Source organism: Tachysurus fulvidraco, chromosome 12 (assembly GCF_022655615.1).
Source record: "Tachysurus fulvidraco isolate hzauxx_2018 chromosome 12, HZAU_PFXX_2.0, whole genome shotgun sequence".
In the NCBI taxonomy this organism is placed as follows: domain Eukaryota; kingdom Metazoa; phylum Chordata; class Actinopteri; order Siluriformes; family Bagridae; genus Tachysurus; species Tachysurus fulvidraco.
The window spans coordinates 22,643,101-22,666,402 of NC_062529.1; the positions used below are offsets into that span (position 1 = coordinate 22,643,101).

General features: G+C 40.6%; 1 protein-coding gene across 1 annotated transcript; it reads right to left on the minus strand.

The window, feature by feature from the left end:
* Positions 1-13,757: 13,757 nt before the first annotated feature.
* Positions 13,758-19,498, minus strand: LOC113663289 (interferon-induced very large GTPase 1-like). Its single transcript, XM_047821640.1, has 4 exons — positions 19,138-19,498; positions 18,919-18,985; positions 18,723-18,772; positions 13,758-18,424 (listed from the first exon to the last, which is right to left on the minus strand). The coding sequence occupies exon 4, from the start codon at positions 17,061-17,063 to the stop codon at positions 13,758-13,760; it is 3,306 nt and encodes a 1,101-aa protein (XP_047677596.1). The 5' UTR covers positions 17,064-18,424; positions 18,723-18,772; positions 18,919-18,985; positions 19,138-19,498.
* Between the last annotated feature and the right edge of the window lie 3,804 nt (positions 19,499-23,302).

Below are 23,302 nucleotides of genomic sequence, written 5' to 3' on the forward strand. Positions count from 1 at the left end.
TATTTCCGGTAGTCTTTACAGGGATGAGCTTCGAAATTAGTTTCATTACGTTGAAACATTCTATTGACATTTCCACTAGATGTACAGATCTCTTCACAAAGAGAATTAGTCTTTGCGTATACAAAACCACCAAGTCCCTTTGGTCTATGCAGTCTTGCATGGTGTTACTAATGTTTTTTCCCTCCTGCCTCACATGGTGTTTTGTAAAATAAACACTTTTTCCCCACATCCAAACACCCTCTTAAAGAGCACATTTTGGGGCCTCAAGGACACATTGTTCAGTGTCTCTTTGATATCAGTTGACCTGTAGATCTCATCTATTAACTGTAGCTTCATCTCATCAATACATTCATAGAGACTTTGGGTGATTGGAGCTCAACAGCGAATATCATTTACAGAGTAAAATATGAATAACAATATAGTTGAATTAGAAGTGACTTTGAGTTTTGTGTTTTTCCACATCTTGTTTATATCCACAATATAAACAAGAAGTTTAATTAATCAGTTGGAAACTATATGTAATTAATCAGAAACAATTGTGGATAAATATTTCAGTGAACATTCAATACTTATAAATTTTGTGGTACACACTTTCATCTCTGTCATCTGTTTCTAAGATATGTTCACCCTGTAACTGCTTGAGACTGCATTTATATTAAATTTCTTGCTGATTCTAAGGATTTTAGTTTTCTTGCTTATCCCCAACACCTATGTGGGACATGAGAAAAGTTCCCCATTATGTTTCCTTATGAATAATAAAGTATTTGCCCTTTTTTCTATATCTGTGATCTTTGGATAGTTAATACGTACAGGTACTATTACTATACTATACACGTACAGTAAAAAAATCTAATAAAATCATTTTATCTTATCGCTTATCTTTTATCTCTAAATGACATAATTTCACTGTCAGGTTTTTAGTTTTTAGTTGTTGTTTTTTTTTGTCAGCTCAGGGAGGTTTTTTGCCACCATTTCCTCATGCCTTGCTCATGACTGCTGAATTTAAATGAAATGGATTTTTTTAACACTTTCACAAAGCAGCTGTTCAAAGCACCAGGACAGGAACAAGACTGTGCTATTTCTGTTGCGGCTGGTTATAAGCAGAATTTATATCCCAAAACTGAACGAAGATTAACATGCTCTAACAGAAATTCATTGATGAAAATACACCTTAATCTTGTGTCTTAGAACTTGATGTGCTAAGACAGCTCAAACCCGATTTACAAATTAACATTAACAACTAACGTTAGTTCCTTCTAACAAAATTATCAAATGAATTTACAAATTAAAATACACAAAGAAATCCACAAAGCAGCATTTAAATAGTGTGACTACATGACAACATAATCAACTGACACATACTGTAAAGCAGTAAACAGCCTAAATCACAATACAACCCATTATAGAATCCCAACACTTATTTATGTGTGCATTAATAACAAAATCTGAAATTATTAACAAAATCTTACTGAAATTGGCACTGCTGTTTTTCCAGACAACAAATATATTTTATATACTAATAATTCTACTCAGGTTCTTCTAGTGAGTAGAACAGATGGCAGCCACCATGTGACACAGAAGATTAAAGCTCACGTACAGTATGTTTCAATAAATTATAGACAAATAAATAAATAAAATACACCAACATACAGTATCACTGTACATTACTGAACAAAAACATTTTTGCTGAAAGTAAAAGACATGGGACGCAAGTCTTTGTTTTCAAAACCTGTTCTACAAGTTGACAGTTTTATGACCCTTTCACAATCAAAATGCCACTGGGTTCTTCTTATATGTTGCATAAGTGACATTTTCATGTCAGATGTATTTGTCACGATTTGCAATGTACAGTATAGATTTCAGTGTGTAGATCTCACTTTTAAGTAAATTGTGAATGTATGATGTTATATATTCTGTTCTGTAAGTGCCATATACACTGTGTTAGGAGCAGAATGAATGTTTCATACACAATGGTAATTCAAAGTGATTTACATAAAAAAAGTAAAACTTATCATAAAAAATAATCACAACAATAAAACAGGTAATTAAAAAATGTTTAAAAATTTATTTAAAATTAATTAAGACACTTAAGAACAGTAATTGAAATTGATTATACAAAAAATACAGTGAGGTCAGTTCGGACGTCAACTACATTAAAGAGAATCGCTTTATTTAAAGTGAATAAAATCCACTACTTAATGGTTTAACATTAATTGAGCTGCAGCCACACACCTGACTCGTGTGTGCAGAGTAGGTGAGATGTACTGGGAAAGCAGGCAGTGGGTCAAACCACTGTGAGGAAGGGGAGAGGGAACTGTGGGTCAAACCACTGTGAGGAAGAGGAGGGGGACTCAACTATTTCTAAATGCATTGTTTGCAATTCTTACACAATTATTTAGGTATACATACATATATTTTTCACATTAGAGAGTACGATATTTAAAAAAAAAATTGGGGTGGGGGGAGAGAACCCTTGGTGGGGGGGGGGGGATGTCCCCCATCCCCCCTGGGGTTTTACGCCCATGATTATTTATGTAGAACCACATGACCTGGTGTGTGTTATTCCTTAATTCTTCTAAGCGCATTAAATTAAATTGATGCATCCTTACTCATAAATTTTGTTAAATCATCAAGGCAGTTATGTTTTTGCAACTGGTCCATTTATTTTGGATTTACTTGGGTCAAAACTATTAAAATAAATATTTAAAAAATTATCTCTCTTACTCATAGGCAATGTGTAAGGAATAAAACATGACACAATGTGGTGTTATAAAAAACAAAAAAAAATTGGTCAGTATGTAGATCTGTTAGTCTCACTTCACATACAAATTGTTTTCAGTATAGAACAGTGTTAGGCAAAGATCTATCAGTCCTTTGGACTCAAAATCTGTTGGGACTCATGAAGCTTCATCTGGGTAAATATACATTTTCAGGGCATGCAAATTTAGAAGCAGACGTTCTATTAAGGCAAGGTGTGAGGCCCAGGGAATGCCAGCTCTTTAAAAATTGCCAACATTTTTATATGTCTTTTCCCTTATAGCTCTGCACCATGACCGAGTCCAGCTATTACTAAAGTCTCCAGGTTGGCCTGCTGGAGTTTTGTTCTCAAATGGATGGCATTCCTGGGGATCTATAAAATATGATTTTATTACCATATTGATCCTGTTGCTTTTAAAATATCATGTTTTGTTTTTTGTATATGCTTTATTTTTGCTTTACTTTTATTTTTTGCCATAAGCAGGCATACAGTAGTTTCCCCATTTTTGGCCGCATCTTTCTCCATGTTTCAGCTGAAGGGATGGCTTTTTGAGACAAACCTTTATATATTTATACATTGGAAAGAGTATCTAGAATTTTTGACCAGGTCTGTAATGTCCCGGTGTCCGAGTTTAAACCCATAAGTGTGCTTTGAGACCAAAAATATCCATAAATCAAATAAATTTTATATCAAAATATATCAGAGTAATATTTTAAATGTAATCTCATATTAAGATTTATTCACATAAATCAGTTAATCAAGCTCAGTTCTAATCAAAAATACAAAATATTTTCTTATAAAATAGTTTTTAACATTAATTACTAATTTAATTTGTGACATCACAAATGTGCAAAAAATGACTTATTTTTAATAAAAAAAAAACACAAACTTTTTTTTTTATTTTTTTTTTAATATATATTATTAGTCTTGAATAGGACAAAAATTACTAACAACATTGGCTTTTTATGCATTGCTAGTTTTTGTGCAGCATCAGATTGAATTTTTTTCTCTTTCATTTACATTAACTGATATTATAACCACATTTTTTTCATTTGCATGGCCATGACATGAAACGTCTCTAGGTTATGACCGTAACCCTAGTTCCCCGAGGAATGAGATGCTGCAACGAAACGCTATGGGAACGCACCTGCATGACCACGCTCTGAACCACGTGTGTAATCTGACCAATAGGCGTTGGGACGTGTCGTCATCGGCGAGTGACGTTGCGTAAACAGGAAGCTACAAATGGCTGCGAGAGAAGGTAAGCCGCAGGGATGCAGGGAGTGTGGCACGGAGACGCAGTGTCTTGTTCCTCGGGGAACTAGGGTTACGGTCATGACCTAGAGACGTTCCGCTTCGGAACTCGAGCTGCGTCGAAACGCTATGGGAACGAGTGTCCAATCATGCCACGCTGACCCTGCTTAGAGAGTGAGGCATAGCACTACCTCAGCACGTGGGACAGAGGAGCTCGGGGTGGCTCTGTGGTCAAGGTCATAGAACCTGATGAAGGTCAGCGGGGTGGACCAACCCGCAGCGTCACAGATGTCTTGGAGTTCCACTCCAATGGACCAGGCCGTAGAGGCCGCCACACCCCAGGTAGAGTGAGCTCGGACCCCGAGCGGTGCGGGGAGGCCAGAGGACTCGTGAGCCAATACAATTGCACCCACTACCCATCTGCTCAACGTCTGCTTCCTGCTCGCACTGGACACAGTCGGTTCTGTCGCTCCTGTTCGGGGGCTGCAAATGGAGGAGGGCAGAATGCCTGCAACACGACAGGTTGTGAGGGGGCCGAAGGCACCTTAGGTACGTACCCAGGTTTCGGATAGAGAAACACTCTGGCCATTCCAGGGGCAAACTCCAGGCAAGACGGAGCCACGGAGAGGGCCTGCAGATCCCCGATCCTCTTCAGGGAAAAAATCGCCAAGAGGAAGGTGGTCTTAATAGACAGAAACCTAAGGGCCACTTCAGTCAATGGCTCGAAGAGGGGCTCTGATAGAGCCGCCAGCACAACTGCCAGATCCCAGACAGGCACTCTGGGTCGCATCCCGGGCCTGCTATATGCCGCGATGGCGGACACGTAAACCTTCAGGGTCGAGGGGGTTAACTCAGCGGCAAACTGTTCCTGTAGGAACTCTAGAACTGAGCCGATCGCACCACGACATGAACAGTCGCCATCGTGCGGCGTACGACCTCCTCATGGAGAAAGCTCTGGAGTGGAGAAGTGTCTGTACTACCTCGGTAGAGAGACCAGCCACAGCAACAGCCTCCACAGCTCTGGGCGGGGGTGAACTAGGGTTCCGCCCGCCTGTGAGAGGAGATCCCTCCTGGGGGAATTTCCCACGGAGGGCCCTCGAGTAGGTACACCAGATCCGCAAACCATGGCTTGCCCAGCCATCGAGGTGCTACCAGGAGGAGACGGACTCCATCCCGGTGAATTCTGTCCAGAACTCCAGGGAGCAGTGTGATTGGTGGAGACACCCTTCCCCAGACCTCGGCCCCTGCCTCGATAGGGTATCTGGTCTGACATTCAACCGCCCTGGGATATAAATGGCCCTCAAAGAGAGGAGTCTGTCCCGAAACCACAAGAGGACCGTTTGTGCTAGCTTGTACAAAGGGTGAGATCGGAGACCCCCTTGGTGGTTGATGTAGGAGAGCACCGCAGTATTGTCAGTGCGGACCAATACATGGCGATCTTGAAGGTCCGGGAGGAAGTGTTTTAACCCCAAAAACACTGCCATCATCTCCAGGCAATTTATGTGCCACGAGAGACGCACCCCATACCACATCCAAAAAAGTGGTTCTCTGTGCTGGAGAAAGGACGTTTTTGCTGGTGTTTAGTCGAAACCCAAGCGCCTACATGCAGGTGAGGACGACATCCCGATGCCGAATCGCCTGGCACTCCGACTGAGCCAGAAACAAACACGGAGACGTGGCTCAGCGACAGAGTTCCGGACGCCGCCATTCAGCTGGACGGGCTAACTTCATTTAGAGCCGACAGAAATGCAGCTCTTTGCGGTAAGACTCGCGGTGGTGGTGTGTGTGTTTACATCAACACGGAATGGTGCAAGAACTCTGTGCTTGTTTCTACTTACTGCTCATCGTCAGTAGAGTTTGTGACTGTTAGATGCAGACCATTTTATTTACCACGGGAATTTACTACTGTTTACATTGTCGGAGTTTACATTCCTCCTAGCGCTAATGCTAAAGAGGCGCTAAGTGAGCTATACGGAGCTATTAGCGACCTACAGAATGTTCACCCCGACGGACTTTTTATCATCGCCGGAGATTTCAACCATGCAAATCTTAAGTCAGTGCTCCCTAAATTCCATCAGCATGTGGACTTTGCTACGAGAGGTGAAAACACGCTGGATCTTGTTTACACAAACATTCCCGGCACGTACCGTGCGGAGCCCCGCCCCCACCTCGGCTACTCAGACCACATCACTGTTATGCTAATTCCAGCATACAGACCACTCGTCAGACGCTCAAAACCGGTTCTGAAGCAGGTGAAAACCTGGCCAGCAGGAGCCACTTCTGCTCTTCAGGACTGCTTTGAGTGCACTGACTGGAATATCTTCAGGGAGGCTGCAACCAACGGCGACTCCGTCAACTTGGAGGAGTACACGTCAGCAGTGACCAGTTACATCGGCAAGTGCATTGATGACGTGACCGTTTCCAAGACCATCACTACACGCCCCAACCAGAAGCCGTGGATGAATGCTAATGTGCGTGCTCTGCTGAGGTCTAGGGACCTAGCCTTCAGAACAGGGGACAGGGTGGCCCTAAGAACAGCAAGGGCCAAACTGTCCCGAGCCATCAGAGAGGCAAAGCGTGCACATGCCCAGACAATCCACAGCCACTTCCAGGACAGCGGAGACACCCGGCGCATGTGGCAGGGCATACAGGCGATCACAAACTACAAGACAGCTTCACCTGCTTGTGATAGCGACGCCTCCCTCCCAGACGCGTTGAACGAGTTCTACGCTCGGTTCGAGGTACAGAACAACGTTACGCCAAGGAAGACCATCCCTCGTCCCGACGACCAGGTACTCTGTCTATCCACGGCCGACGTGAGGAGATCTCTATGCAGAGTTAACCCACGGAAGGCTGCTGGACCAGACAACATTCCTGGCAGGGTGCTCAGAGAATGTGCGGAACAGCTAGCGGATGTCTTTACGGACATCTTCAACATTTCCCTGAGCAGCGCCGTTGTTCCTACGTGCCTCAAAACTACCACCATCGTTCCTGTCCCAAAGAAGTCTACAGTGTCTTGCCTCAATGACTATCGTCCCGTTGCACTCACACCCATAGTTATGAAGTGCTTCGAGAAGCTCGTCATGAGGCACATCAAGACCCAGCTACCACCCTCACTTGACCCCCTACAGTTCGCGTATCGTCCAAACCGCTCCACAGACGATGCCATTACCACAGCCCTCCACTTAGCCCTCACCCATCTGGACAATAAGGACACTTATGTACGAATGCTGTTCATAGACTTTAGTTCAGCATTCAATACAATCATCCCTCAGCACCTGATTGGGAAGCTGAGCCTGCTGGGACTAAACACCTCCCTCTGCAACTGGATCCTGGACTTCCTGACTGGGAGACCTCAGTCAGTCCGGATCGGGAACAGCATCTCCAGCACCACCACACTGAACACTGGAGCTCCTCAAGGCTGCGTGCTCAGTCCACTGCTGTTCACTCTGCTGACTCACGACTGTGCAGCAATGCACAGATCGAATCATATTATTAAGTTCGCCGATGACACGACCGTGGTGGGTCTCATCAACAAGAACGACGAGTCAGCATACAGGGAGGAGGTGCAACAACTAACTGCCTGGTGTAGAGCCAACAACCTTTCTCTGAATGTGGACAAAACTAAAGAGATGGTTGTGGACTTCAGGAGAGCACAGAGCGACCACTCTCCGCTGAACATCGACGGATCATCTGTAGAGATCGTCAAGAGCACCAAATTTCTGGGTGTTCATCTAGCGGAGAACCTCACCTGGTCACTCAACACCAGCGCCATCACCAAGAAAGCCCAGCAGCGTCTCTACTTCCTCCGAAGGCTGAGAAAGGCACATCTCCCTCCCCCAACCCTGACCATGTTCTACAGAGGGACCATTGAGAGCATCCTGAGCAGCTGCATCACTGTCTGGTTTGGGAACTGTACGATCTCGGATCGCAAAACCCTGCAGCGGATAGTGAGGACAGCGGAGAAGATCATTGGGGTCTCTCTTCCCTCTATCATGGACACTTACACCACACGCTGCGTCCGCAAAGGCAACAGCATTGTGGATGACCCCACACACCCCTCACACACACTCTTCACCCTCCTGCCGTCTGGAAAAAGGTACCGAAGCATTCGGGCCCTCACGACCAGACTGCGTAACAGTTTCTTCCCACAAGCCATCAGACTTCTCAATAACCGAACTGTACTATACTGAGCACAACATACACACACATCATCTGTATGGACTGCACAGACCCTCACAAAACACACACACTGTTTTGCACACTTTTCTGCTGTTTTTGCACATATTGGACAATATCTCAGTCATCTGCTGTTTTTTGCACAACTCCATATATAATCCAAAGGACCTGCTGCTAAGAACCTGCTGCTGTTCATTCTTTTACTGCACAAAATACTGTTTGAACATTCAGTATTTACACTGGTCGGTCGGCGCTGTTTCTGTTACTGTGTATTGTCTTTTGTGTATTGCATTTTTTGTACTTTTTGTATTGTCTTGTAACTTAATGTCTGCACTGTTTTTTGTCCTGCACTGTCTTTTGTCCTGCACTGTCTTGCTTGTCTTGTCCTGCACTGTTTGCACCAGGTTGCACAGTTGCACTTTATGTGGCTAAGACTACTTACATGTCCTTAGCCCTGTCTTTGTTTTATGTAGCACCTTGATCCTGGAGAAACGTTGTCTCATTTCACTGTGTACTGCAACAGCTATATATGGTTGAAATGACAATAAAAAGCTTCTTGACTCTCTTGACTCTCTTCTTGAAACAATCGTCGATGTAATCCTAACACCTCGATGGTTCCTTTCCTCAGGAGTGTGCACACTTCTCGTTCCAGGACCAGAGCCTGCTCGGGTCCCGCCAGAGTGGGACACATCCCGTTGAAACGGGGAGGAGAGGGGGCGAACTGAACCGTGTAGCCGTCCTCTATGGTCTGCAGGACCTACCGGGAGACTCCTGGCAGCTCCTCCCAAGCTGTCAGAAAGTTCCTCAGGGGAACAAGCCTCTCGGGGCTGGCCTCTGAACTACTCAGAGCAGCTGGAGCTGCGCCCTGCAGCTGATGACGCCTCGCGAGAGGCGGCAGACCCTCCCCTCCCACTACGAACCTTCTGGTGGAAAAGTGGGGAGCGAACCGAGAGGGATGGGAACCGTAACGTGAGGTGTGCCCCATCCCTCCAACCGTAGACTGTCAGGGTCTATGCACTACTGACCGTTTGTCGGAGGCGAGGGTGACCCTCAGGTCATCCTGCTCCTTCTTGGGCCTAGAGTGTCACCTTGGGCCCATAGGCCCTGCCCGCAGAGATTGGGTGGCCACACTCTGTTTCTGGGCTTTGCGTTGTCCGGCCGCCAACGAGATAGCCCCACGAGATTGCCAAGGGAGGTACTGCTGAAATGCAGCCAACTGCTTCTTAGACTCCTGGAACTTGTTCACGACCGCTGTCACAGCATCGCCAAACAGGAAGAGCCATCGGTGCGTTCAACAGCACAGCTCGATCCTTGTCCGGGAGGTCGGACAAGGTGAGCCACAGATGCCTTGCAATGGCCACCAGGGACCGACCAACGGCCCACGCCATGTGTTTCGTGGCCCGAAGAGTCAAGTTGGCAGTGCGAAACAACTCCTCAATATCAGCGGTCCCGGAGCTAAGTCCCTCATCCAAATATCGTAGCAGGTTAGCCTGGTATGCCTGCAACACACCCATGGTGTGGAGGCAGCCCGCGGCCTGATCTGCTGCCGCGTAATCCTTCCCTACCAAGGACGACATAGCATGTAGCAGCTTAGTAGGGAACACCGGAGCCTTTAGCAATGATGCTACACTAGGGGAGAGATAGCTCACCAGCATCTCTTCCACATGCGGCACGCCGTAGCCCCAACCACATTCGTGTAGTGCAAGGAGTGACGAGGAGAAGTGCAAAAATGTCAGGCTCCAGTGCCCAGGAAGTGAGCAAAGTGTGCGCATAGTCCTGCGGCTACAATGCAAGCAATTGGCTCCCTCGAGCAAACAACACACCGATCATTCGAATCCTTCCCGGTAATGAAACGGGGACACGGATAAACACATTTACAGAATCTCTGTCTGCTTGCCATCACTCGATCAGAAAAACACAGTATCAGAAAAACACAGCGCTTACCTGAACGAGCAGAAGCTAGCGTCTTGTCCATCTCACAGCCATTTGTAGCGTCCTGTTTATGTGATGTCACCCACCGATGACATCACGTCCCAGCGCCTATTGGTCAGATACACACGTGGTTCAGAGCGCAGTCACGTAAGGGCCGTTTCGATGCAGCTCGGGTTCCGAAGGGGAACATGCATTCTTGCTTGTTAATGGTTCCCTCGGGTTGGAAGAGGTCAAATTTGTCTTTTTTTACTGTTGACCAACAGGTGGCACCATTACCTTATTACATAGGCCTGTTAAAAAAAAAAAGGCTTATTTTCAGGCTTTTTACATTGAGTTTTATGAAGGATATCAGCATAGAGTTAATTTCATCACCTATTTTTAATTTAGTCTTACTCTTAGTCTTGTGCCAAATGTCGTTGTTAGTTTTAGTCATATTTAGTCATTCACATATCTTTTTTGTTAGTCAAGTTTTAGTCGACTGAAAGTCTCGTCAATTTAGTCTAGTTTTAGTCAAAAGAAAACTCAAGGTATCTTAGTCAAGTTTTAGTCAACTAAAAGTTTTTTAATTTTAGTCTAGATTTAGTCAAGAAATTGTAGTCTTTTTAAAATAACACATTATTACTGATATTATTACTGAAACATTTCAGTAAAAAAAGTGTTTCACATATCTCAAACATTGGTTAAAGGTCATAATTACCTGACAAAATACACTTCTTGAATGATTCTTGTTGAATGCAAATGTTAAACGTGTCTGGTTTTCAATTTCTGATTTAGGAGACACATTCACAAATGAACAACCTGTTCTGAAAAGTATTTTTTTTTTAACCAACACAATTCAAAGCTGGGGCCCAACAGACTCCGACTGACAACTTAAGTTACAAAGGTTTTAAAACTGTTTTGGTTGCCTTGTGTCTCATGTTTCTGTTCAAATCAGAAATAATAATATATATAAAATAAATATACTCAGAAAAACTGAAAAGAATAGGCCTACTTTATTGCGGGCCTAAAATACAACCTGTTTACAGTCCGGAAATCACAAAAGTATCAGTGAGAAGTTGAGAGCACACGTTTAAACAGTCCATACACTCGAACTTGACAGCACATCACATTTTTTACTTTATTGATACTGCTTTTAATCGTAATGCAAAGACCGGTCATCGGGACATAAACTGTCATGTACAATAAAAGAGCCTGCAAAGCGACAGGAAATATGGAAACACAAAAAGCCTGCCTAGATGTTAGACTTGCGCTCAGGTTTTTTTTTTTGTTTTGAGCGGTGTGTGGACTAGTGATGGCCAGTTCGTGAATCGTTCTTTTGAACAAGTTCTTTTTAGTGAACTGGATGAACCCGTTCACCAAATCGGACCGATTCGTTCTAAACAGTCCGCGTCCTGAGTCAGCGCTGGTCCACAAGTTACTAAAGTTACTCACTTTCGGTCATGCCTGACAGTCGGTCCGACTCTAAATAAACTAATATCCCAGAGTATATGTAACTCCTGTACACTGAACTGAGACATGTGCTGAGAGAACTGTGAGCTCGAGCTGTTGATACTGCGCATGCGTGAATTACTGAACCGATACAGTGAATCATCAGTACATAACTGCTTGTTTAGGATGCGTCCGAGAACCAATGAATTGTTGATACTGCGCATGCTTGAATAACTGAACTGATACAGCGAATCATCAGTACACTGAACTGAGAACTGTTTCTTTCGGACTTGTCCGAGAACCGATGAACTGATACAGCGAATCATCAGTACACTGAACTGAGAACTGTTTCGGACGCGTCCGACATACTGTTGATACTGTGCATGCGTGAACCTTCAGAGCAAATTATACATATTGGGATATGCATAGTAACTAGTCATAGGCTATTAAACATTTTTATAAAAAAAAAAAAAATCAATATATGTCACTCAATATATGTTAGTTCATTTTACTATTGACTATTGTGCAGGTTAGTCTGTATTTTTATATGCCGCTTTTTAACTTTATATTTTTAAGACACGTAAAACATCCACGATTGCACATAAATGCCTGTACTTGGTTTTTTAGATGCAATACTTAAATGTAAGAAACGTATTCAACTAAAGTTATGATTACAAAGAACTTTTCGAATATGTTAAATTGATTGTATTAATATATGCCGGCAGCGGGATGATGGAATTTGCGTCATTACGTCATTGTGAATGACATCATTACGTCAGGACGTAAAAGAACTGGTGAACTGGATTTTTGAACCGGTTCATTAAATCGAACTGTCCGAAAGAACCGGTTCACAGAAAAGAACCGAACTTCCTATCGTGTGGACGATTTTTTTCTTGAGCAACAGCGCGAAGCCGCAAACTCGTTCTGAATATTTTAAAGGGGTAACAGCTGATGAAAAAGCAGAGACAATTGTAGATGAAAATGAAGAGAGATTTTATCTTAGTTTTTTTTATATAAAACATTTTTGCCTCGTCTTTTTTTGTCAACAATAATGAATGTTAATTTAGTCTTAGTCTGCGTTTTTGGACAGAGGTGCAGTCTTGTCAACGTTTCGTAAGTCATGAAAAAAAAAGGTTGTTGACGAACATATTTCATCTCGTCTCAATTGACTAAATTAACACTATATTATCAGCATACTATCGTTTGCGTGTGTTTGCATGTGTATTTTTGTGTTTGTGTGTGTGCATGTGTGTGGAGGATTTCAAGGAAGACTCTTCTCTGTTCTGGCACCAAGGTGGTGGAATGAACTTCCCATAGAGGTCCGGACAACTGAGTCACTGGCTATTTTCAAGCGGCGGTTGAAGACCTACTTATTCAGGAAACATTTCAACTAGCACTTCTTTCCTTATCTTTTGTATTTAAAAAAAAAAAAAAAAAAAACCTTTGACACTTTTTCATTGTAACTTTGAACAAATGTTTTAAACTCATGGTATCTTAAGTATGTAACCTAGTGAACCAGCATTAATGTATTCAATTTTAGAGGTTTAAGCACTTATGCATGTCGCTCTGGATAAGGGCGTCTGGCAAATGCTGTAAATGTAAATGTAAATATATATATATATAAATGTTGGGCACGAGTCTTTTTTGTTTGTTTGTTTATTTATTTGTTTGTCTTGCCTAATGCTTCAACCCGCACTCTGACTAAAACTGATTGTACCTTAAACAAGTATTATACTGTATGGTATGTGTAGATATATATGATAAAAACAGTGATAAACTAAATGAAAACCAAAAATTATTCATTTATTATATTATTAGTTTATTTATGAATCACAATTTATCATTAACATACTCCTATGTTCATACAGTATGTTCATACAATAATAATACATTCAACTAAATTTCAGACAATAATTACTAACTATAACCATAACATGTACAGTATACAAAGTAAACATTTGAATCAGTCAAAGAAATAATCCAACCATCTAAATAATCCAACCATCTAAAACCATTAAAAAAATCATAAGGCATACAGATATAGTGTTTATTAGAAACCATTTAAATCCCCCAATATCATAATCCTAATAACATTGATTCAGGCATAACTATTGCTACAGTTTCTGCTTCACCTGAGCAATAACATACTGTAATTGATAGAACTTTGAGTGATGGAGTTTGTCTTCTTCACAGTGAAATTTTACCATTATTTAATATTAAACATGAGCTTCAGACTAATAAAAGCCTGATCTTTAGTGATTTGATTCCAATCATCAGGATAAACAGCTGGCAATGCTTCATAACTTTCAGCAAATACCTTATTGAATGTCACCAGCACATATTTCCAGTAATCTGAGGCTTCTATTGACATGTCAGGTGCAATATGCCAGTCTGGGTAATATTTCTGGTAGTCTTTGAAGGGATGAAATTGGAAATTTGTGTCATGATTTAGAAATGTTCCATTGGCATGAACACTAGATGTACAGATCTCTTCACAAAGGATATTAGTCTTATTATTTCTGTACCCTGCAACGCCTTGTGGTCTGTGCACAGCTGCATGGTGTAGCTGATGTTCCTTCCCTCCTGCCTCACATGGTGTTTCACAAAATGGACACTGCACTCCACAACCAAACACCCTCTTGAAAAGCTCATCCTGGGGTTTTACTGACACATTTTCCAGTGTCTCTTTGATATCAGTTGACTCCCAGATCTCCTTTGATATTTGCTGTTTCAGGTCATCGATACATTCACAAAGACTTTTGGTAAATGAATAACAACAGCTTGTGTTCTGAAACAGGACACTGTCCACTGTGCTCATGGGTATTGCTATGACATCCCTCATAGTTTTGCAAAGATTTTGGATCAATTTTGTGGTACCTTCTGCATCATTAGGCAAAGGAGAGCCACTGGCTTCAAGCTTACAAGTTTCCACTGCTTCAGTGATCTTTTTTATTATGATTTCCAGCTTCTTCATTTTTAATTTTTGCAGAGATAAGTCTTTGGAAAAGCATCTAACAATGTGATTGTATATCCAGTCTTTCACATAATTCTTATAACATAAAATGTACACTGCAAATTCAATGAAATTTGATTTTTCCAGCAGTTCCTTCTGAATGGTGTACTGAAATAGTGATCGTGAACTATACGCAGTAGATTTATTCTCCAAAACTGCATCAACAATGTCAGGTCCGATGGACTGGTCGATGTACTCAGTCACTGCTGGTTTGAGACAGAGCTGAGTAAAATTTTGTGCTTTCTTTTGGCACTGATCCCTCTCTCTGTACAAATCAATAAAATTAGAGAGATATTGATTCTTAAGTTTCTGGAAATGCTTGACAGGATCTTGCTCAGAGAGATACTTCCTGTGCATCTCAAGGAATGTCCGAGAGGCAATTCCACAAATGTACAATTTAAGCTCAATTTCAAATGTAGTATTGTATTTGTTATTTGCTTTTTCGAGGTTTGCATCAATTTCATCAAGGACATCTTTTGTAAATGTTTCTTGGTAATCACTTTTGGAATGTGAACACTGTTCAATCATCCTTCTACAACTGTTAATGGCATCATCTGCAATAATCTGTAGAGAATGCTTTGTAGTATTATTTGTAAATAAATCCTTTATAACCTGGAAATGACCTTTTCCCATATTTATATGTTTTGACCTGGCTTTGAAAACGTCTTGCCCATAATGTGTCAAATTTGTAACATTCTGCAAATCCTCATTGACTTGGCGATTTCCTAGGCTTGCTCGCAATTGCTTCAAAACATCAGCGGAAACATCCCTTTCTTTTCGACCAGTGAAGTTTGCAATCTCTCTTCTCCACATTCTTTCAAAATCGGCTTTGAGATCCTCGTCAAACAATTCATCATTGCGATCTTTGTACTTCTGAAGTAATTGCAGAACTTGGGATTCGACCATTGCAGCTTGTTTACTGTGTATCTCCTCTAATTTTGCAGTGTTTTTCTTCATCTCAATAGCTAGATCTAATCGTTTTTTCACTTCATTCTTCATTTCAGTCTGCAGAGATTTAATGCTTTTGTTAAAATCAGTTTTGTATTTTTCCACCAAATGCACACTACGGTCTTTCCTTTTGTAGTAGTCTTTCAATTTCTTTGTCATTTCTTCTGATTGAATCATGAGCTCTTTTTCGGTTTTTTTGTTAAGTTCATCAACAATCCCATGAATACTGCTTGTTTCAGTGTTAGACAGTTGAACCTCTGCTTTAGAAATCAAAGAGAAGATATGTCTTCTAAAAGACCATTCCCAGTCTGAAAACTCTTTGCAAAGGTTGTCATAGGCATTGGCCACAAGAGTGTTTCTGAAACTGAAGATGAAGTTCTCAAACTTCACTGCTTTCCATAAGCTACTGATCCATTGCAGGAACTCTGGAATCTGGAAGAGTTGTTCACCTTTTCTAGCTTTAAGCATCTCCAAGAGTTTTTTCTTAAAATCAAGAACAGCAACACTGTAGCCTGTATTAACTGGTGCCATTGGTGGTGTGCCATGCCATAGGCCTGGTATATACCAGTTATTCTTTTCCACATCATAATCCATAACATCAGTGAAGTTCTTCACATGAGGCTTCTTTTCCATCTCAGCTGCAATCAGTGTCATCTCATTTAACTGCTCCAGAAGCTTTTGTCTGTCTGTCATGTTTTTCTCATGTGCTGATACACCAGCAACATTTTGATGAACAAAGTGGCAGACTGTTTTTTTACCAATTTCCTTCATCCGTAAAAAAGCATGAACTGCTATCTGCAAGACATCCTTCATCTCTGTGGAATTTTCCATTGCTACATTTATGATGGTTACGTCACTAAGACCAATCACAAACGTAGCTAATTCGTTGTCATGATCATAACTGTCTTCCAATTGTGCCAGTGCTGGTGATTTCAAACCCTCTGTATCAATCAGAAGGACAAAGTCACAAAGTAACTCTTCCTTCAAGTCTTCACCCACAGGTAGGAGAATCATAAATGCTCCACGTGTGCATCTTCCACTACCTACTGCAAACTGGACTCCAAACATAGTGTTGAGCAGTGTTGATTTACCAGAACTCTGTACTCCTAACACAGTTATAACCAGCAAACGGCTCCTTTCCTCAACCATACTGTGAAGCTCCATGAGAATATCACTCACCCATTTCTCTGGGATATTTGATGCATCTCCATCAAGTATTTCAAGAGGAAATCCAGCCAGAAGCAGTTTGGCAGCCAGAGTAGGAAGATTGCTTATTGTATCAGTTATTTTGTGTGATCCAAATGAAGCAGCCTCATAGATTTGTCCCAGCTCTCTCAGGTAATGCTCGATGCCAAGAGAAGCGTCAATCAGCTCCTGGTCTAATTGGGCTACAGCATCTCTGTCTTTCTTTTGTTCACACTCTCTGTATTTGTGCCGAAGGTCTGTCATGTGTTTGCGTGATCGCATGTCCAGCTTTAGTCCCAGCCATCTGAGAAAAAAGGCTCGCTCGATATCATCTGAGGTTGACAATGCCTTTATTAAGATGTCCATTGTTTTTGTAATCTTATGGTTGCTTTGTTTTTATCGAATTTCTTCTTTTTCATTTTGAAGTTGGGCCTTATACTCCTCCAAACTCAACTCCCCTGAATGTTGTAATCGACATTGCTCTTTTTCTATCTGAGCCAGTCTTTTCCAGTTTTCACCTTGCAGTGGCAGCTGTGACTTTTTATATTCCACTATGGGACGAACTCCAATGTATTTCATGATTTCCTCTGCTGTTTTGTTTGCTGACACACAGGCTGTGCTATCATTTTCATCAATTCTGAGGCCTAAATTCTGAGCAACTGTCTTCATAGCCTCGATTTCACACGCTCTGTGATGCTCACCCAGCACTTTTGTAATGGAAGAACTGATCATCTTTGAAAATGTAGCAAAATTCATGGTTTTGCTTTTCTGAATGACGTGATCTCTTTCCAGTTGCAGAGTATCAACTGCTGCTTTAATTGATGACTTTATTTTCTCACTCATATTTCCTGGAGTGTTGACCACAAGAAAGCATTTGGACTTCATATCTTGTAAAGAGGCAAACAACCTTTGTTCATTTTCATCAACACTGTCTAGGAACAGAAAGACAGCTGTTGACACCTGAGAAAGGAAACTGAATTGGGTTTCGAATGCACAAACATCTCCTCTTAAATTAGCAAAAACCACTGGCTCAGGAAAGACATCAATGGTTTTGTTTCCACATGGCAAACTCCAGCATATTTCAACCATGCCATTAGAGATGACTCTTGGAGTAGATCCTCCGATCATTTCTTGATAACAAAAAAAATCCTGGTGCTGCTGTGAATTTTTTAACACTTGGTTCAACACCTTTGACTTGGTCAAGCTGCAGTTGCTTAACCTTACAAATGATATCAAAGGAATTTTTGCATGAACAACACTGTCTTCAACAAACCCTTTAGATTCTGTCATTGAGTGGGGACGCCATTCTTTCAGGATACCTCTAAGAGCCCATAACATCAGAGTGCATTGATTATGAGCACTTTGAGGCAACACAAACGGCACTGCAAACTGGCACATTGACATTTTTAGGGCCATTTCTTGCTGAAGGAAACTGTCAGCACAGGCGAAGAGTGCAGCGTGTACATCGAGGAGATTTGGGGTAGAGTCACTGCTCTGCTCAGCAAACAAATCATTTGTTTCCTTATTTTCACCAGGTGCACAAATTACAGTTCGGGAATCTGACTTAACCATTAGCAGCTTGCGAAGGAAAGCCTCTGGTATCTCGTGCAGTGACTGAACGTCTTTATCAGATAAACTGGCACTGTTGATCTCCAGCAAAGACTTCAGAGTCAGCTTATTTGGGAAGTATTTTTTAAGTCCCAGCGTTTTCAGAAATGCAAGAAAATCTGAAAATAAATATTATTTATATATATATATATATATATATATATATATATATATATATATATATATATATATATATGTTTTTGTTTTTTTTTTTGTTAGAAATATTTCAATGTTTTAATAGTCAGGTTTTGTACATTATATTGCTTTTATGTTTTACTCCAGTAATATTCGAAGCATTTAATGGTAGGAAAAATGACATGAATAACAATATAAATTAAATTAAAAATGAATTTGAGTTTCTCTTTTTTCCCCCTAATGTTATTCCACATCATTGTTGTCACCTCAGTTTTAACTCACCTTTTTGCTGCTTTGACTCCATCTGTGCTGATCCCAAATCACAGATTTTACTAAAGGAAAAAGATTAATTAAGCAGTTGACTATATGTTGTTCTGTAGATGGTAAGTATATGTAATTAATCAAAAACAATTGTGGATAAATATTACAATGAACAAAATTATTTTCAGCACTTAAAATGCTAATATGTAGTACATACCTTTATCTGCATCATCTGTGTCAACAATAAGTTACAGTAGTTGTTTTCTGTGAATTTTCAGAAGTCCCTGGAGAAAAACAAAACATGATCAGTACAATTTTTAGAGCTGCATTTCAAACAAGAAGTGCTTCTTTTATTTCACTAATTAGTCACTAATTAGTTCATTCATCTTTATTATAAACATCCTGGAATATATCCTGGAGTGAAGCAGGAATATACCTTGGATGAGACTTCAGTCCATGACAAGGCATGTGGGGAGACCAGAGCTGTGAGGTGGTAATGCTAAGCACTGTACTTTGCCGCCAATGCTGCTACTTTCATTACTAAATCTTCTTGTATGGAAAAAACAAAACAAATAATTCAAATTGATAACACTTTAAATGGATTGACATCTTTCTGCAAAGCAAATTATTTACTGACGGCTAAGGATACAGAATTTAAGGGCTGTCCAAATTCCTTGATATAGGCAGGACTGGAAATAGTGTATTTGAGCATCTGTTTGGCAATGGGCAGGTGTGCCCCCAAACTGACAAGTTAACAGAAATTGCAGCTTACTAGAAACCAAAGACCAAATAGGAGGTGAGAGTATACTTATACTTATTTATAAAGTGTATATATATATATACATATATGTATATATATATATATATATATACATATATGTATATATACACTTTGTTATGATTTCCAACATTGCTCGCACTTTGACTGACTTCAGTAAAAATTAATTCCCAAAATCAGGCAAGTGGACAGTGGTGAATGGATGATTTAGCTCATGGGTGAACGGAGAGGAACCAGACTTCCCATCAAAAGGTAATCTGTATTGTAGCTTACATCCATCAGTCAACCATAGATGACATTTCCTAAACACAACATGGACCCCATGCTTATTGCAAAATCTTTGTTCCACTGTTCCATAGACCATGTGAGACCAATTTATACAGTAGGCTCTGAACACCATCATACATAATGTCATATCACTTTACTGAGCAATAGATTCTGGTGTCCTTCACTAAACCATGAATAGACATAGTTTGTCCAATACTGACTGAAATGTGCACAATAAAGAACTCTGTTATGAACCCCTGCCCATATCCCATCATCCCTGGCCTCACATACTGATAGATTTTATAACTGATCTACTGAAATACCAAGGTTACACCACAGTTCTATCACTGATTGCTTCTCCAAGGCCGTTCTACTAATATGCTGTATAAAACTACTCCTTCCTTCAGTAATTGATACTGGAAACACATTTAAAGTAGCATGCCACATATAAAGTTATATCAGAGGATACTGTATGTACCAGAAAGGTACAGTCAATACCACGCATCTTAAAGACTATCCATCGAAAAAAAAAAATTTATCTTATATTATTTTTAATTTATCACCAACAATCTAATAGACAAATAGATTGCTAACTATATAAATAGGAAGACATTATTATACTTCACTAACTGTCACTATAGCCATTATCTGCCATATGAATTATATGAACACTCTATCTGTGGGTATCAACAACCCATACTTCGCTGAAACAGAGAACATTCTGTGCTCCCCACAACTGATAAATGTATCAGAAGAAAATAGCGCATGTCCACCAACAAATAGTTAGAATAGAACATAAGATATGAGCAAAGCAGTACCACAAATCACAAATAAACCTTTTTACTGCCTCACACTCAGTTATTTTCGTAGAAATGAGAAGTTAATCATATACAACTTTGTCGGATATTAAGAAGAGGTTTGTAAATTAGTCAATGTCTTAGTGTGAGGGTAGGATATTTCTACTATTTCCACAAGCAATAAACATAATTTAATTATCAGAAAAGGTTGCTGAACAAATCAAGAATAAGGATCATTAGTTCAAACGTAATGTATTAACTAACATTTACTAACCATGAGCAATAAATTATTGTATTTAGTAATCTTTGTTAAAATAAAGTTTATTCTTTGTTCATGTTAGTTCACAGTATATTAAGTAATGTTAACACTGTGTTAATAATGTATTAGTAAATGTTGAAATTAACATGAACAAAATTAATAAATGCTGTAGAAGTGCAGTTCATTATTAGTTCATGTTAAGTAATGTGGTAACTAATGTCAACTAATGAACCTTTATTATAAAGTTTTAGAAAAAAAACAACTGTCTAAAGGTGGATTCTGTTTCGGATGCCTCATGGACGCCTCCCTGGGGAGGTGTTCCGGGCATGTCCAACCGGGAGGAGGCCCCGGGGAAGACCTAGGACACGCTGGAGGGACTATGTCTCTCGGCTGGCCTGGGAACGCCTCGGTATTCCCCCGGAAGAGCTGGAGGAAGTGTCTGGGGAGAGGGAAGTCTGGGCATCCCTGCTTAGACTGCTGCCCCCGCGACCCGGCCCCGGATAAGCGGTAGAAAATGGATGGATGGATGGATGTTTCTGATTAAGGGGGGCACGGTGGCTTAGTGGTTAGCACGTTCGCCTCACACTTCCAGGGTTGGGGGTTCGATTCCCACCTCCGCCTTGTGTGTGTTTAGTTTGCATGTTCTCCCCGTGCCTCGGGGGTTTCCTCCGGGTACTTCCGGTTTCCTCCCTCGGTCCAAAGACATGCATGGTAGGTTGATTCGCATCTCTGGAAAATTGTCTGTAGTGTGTGTGTGTGAGTGAATGAGTGTGTGTCTGTGTGTGTGCCCTGCGATGGGTTGGCACTCCGTCCAGGGTGTATCCTGCCTTGATGCCCGAAGACGCCTCAGATAGGCACAGTCTCCCCGTGACCCGAGGTAGTTCGGATAAGCGGTAGAAAATGAATGAATGAATGAATGAATGTTTCTGATTATGACTTACTTAACTTGCGCCAATTTTCAGTCAGCATGGTTTGCCGGAGCTTGCCTGCAGCATCCAGGGTTGTGCTAACTGCAGAGCTCGCAATTTGTTTCATTCAGGTGGTATTTCATGCTAGAACTACTTCGATGGTATGCAAATTCCTTATTGCAGGGAATGCAAAGGACTTTGGTTTTATCAGTGGCTCCATTGGAAAGGGTTTTGAATTTAAATTTGCCTTTCAGAAAGCCAGGCAGATCTTTTTTTTTTTAAACATTTGTTTATAAACTTTTTCAAAGCATTAACAAAAAGTTTGATATAGTTTCAGTTATAGCTTTTCCCCCCCTTTATAGCCCTTTCTGCCCAAGTAATTAACCATACATCAAATAAAGGTTAAAACAATAATTATACTAACTAGAACGGTACATTTCCTAAAGAAAATGTGAATGTGCTTGCACATGACGTCAGTTCCCCTCATCGTGCTGAGTGTTTTGATATATCACATGTCCATGTTGTGCTAAATTTTTGATTTCGCTTATTTTGGGGGCAGGGCTACACGTGACGTCAGTTACCCTCATCGTGCTGAGTGTTTTATGTTGTGTAACCGAGATATGGCTTCTTTATATTGCAATATGGTTCGTAAGGTGCACTACATGGTTGCTAGGGTATGGCTGCACAGTTACTATGGTTATATTTGCAGACTAGATTCTCACCTGCCACAAAAGAGAAAACCTGAAAATCCATTTATCTTTTCCTGAAACAAGCGCCATGAAGATCTTGAACTAAAGCATCAATCAGTGATTTTACTGGGAAAAAATATAATCACGTTACAATAAGGATCATTAGTTAAAATGCAATGTATTAACTAACATTTACTAACCATGATCAATAAATTATTGTATTTAGTAATCTTTGTTTATTTTAAAAGTTTATTCTTTGTTCATGTTAGTTCACAGTATATTAAGTACTGTTAACACGGTGCTAATAATGTATTAGTAAATGTTGAAATTAACATGAACAAAATGAATAAATGCTGTAGAAGTGCATTATTAGTTCATGTTAAGTAATGTGGTAACTAATGTCAACTAATAAACCTTTATTATAAAGTTTTAGAAAAAAAAAACTGTCTAAGGGTGGATTCGAAACCCGAATCTCTGCATGCTAAACGGATTCGCCATCCACTAGGCCATCCATCAACACGAGAAAGCCTTTGCGGTTTTATGTATTAATTCACTAATGTGAAGAATGTCTAACAATACCCAAGCTTTATTATATTAAAGTCATTCTTATCATTCTTTGTGATATATGTGTCATATGTTTAAAAAATAATTATGTAATGTGAGGAGACAAAGAAAAAATGTGCTTAATTTTAATTAATGGGTGGCTCTTAAAAGAGCCGTTGCTGTTCTTAAAAGGACATTAGTTTAAAGTGAAATAAAAAATTATAAAAACTACACTGATAGTTGAAAACAACAAAAAGTTATACAAATGGCAGAAACAACAACATATGTGACCGCCGTGCTGTCCAAGGCACGCCAACACCAGTTTTAAGCATTAAATACACGGTAAAATGTGATATTGTT

Coding starts and splice junctions, on each gene's coding strand:
- LOC113663289 (XM_047821640.1), bottom strand. CDS start 17,063: ATGGACATCTTAATAAAGGCATTGTCAACCTCAGATGATATCGAGCGA.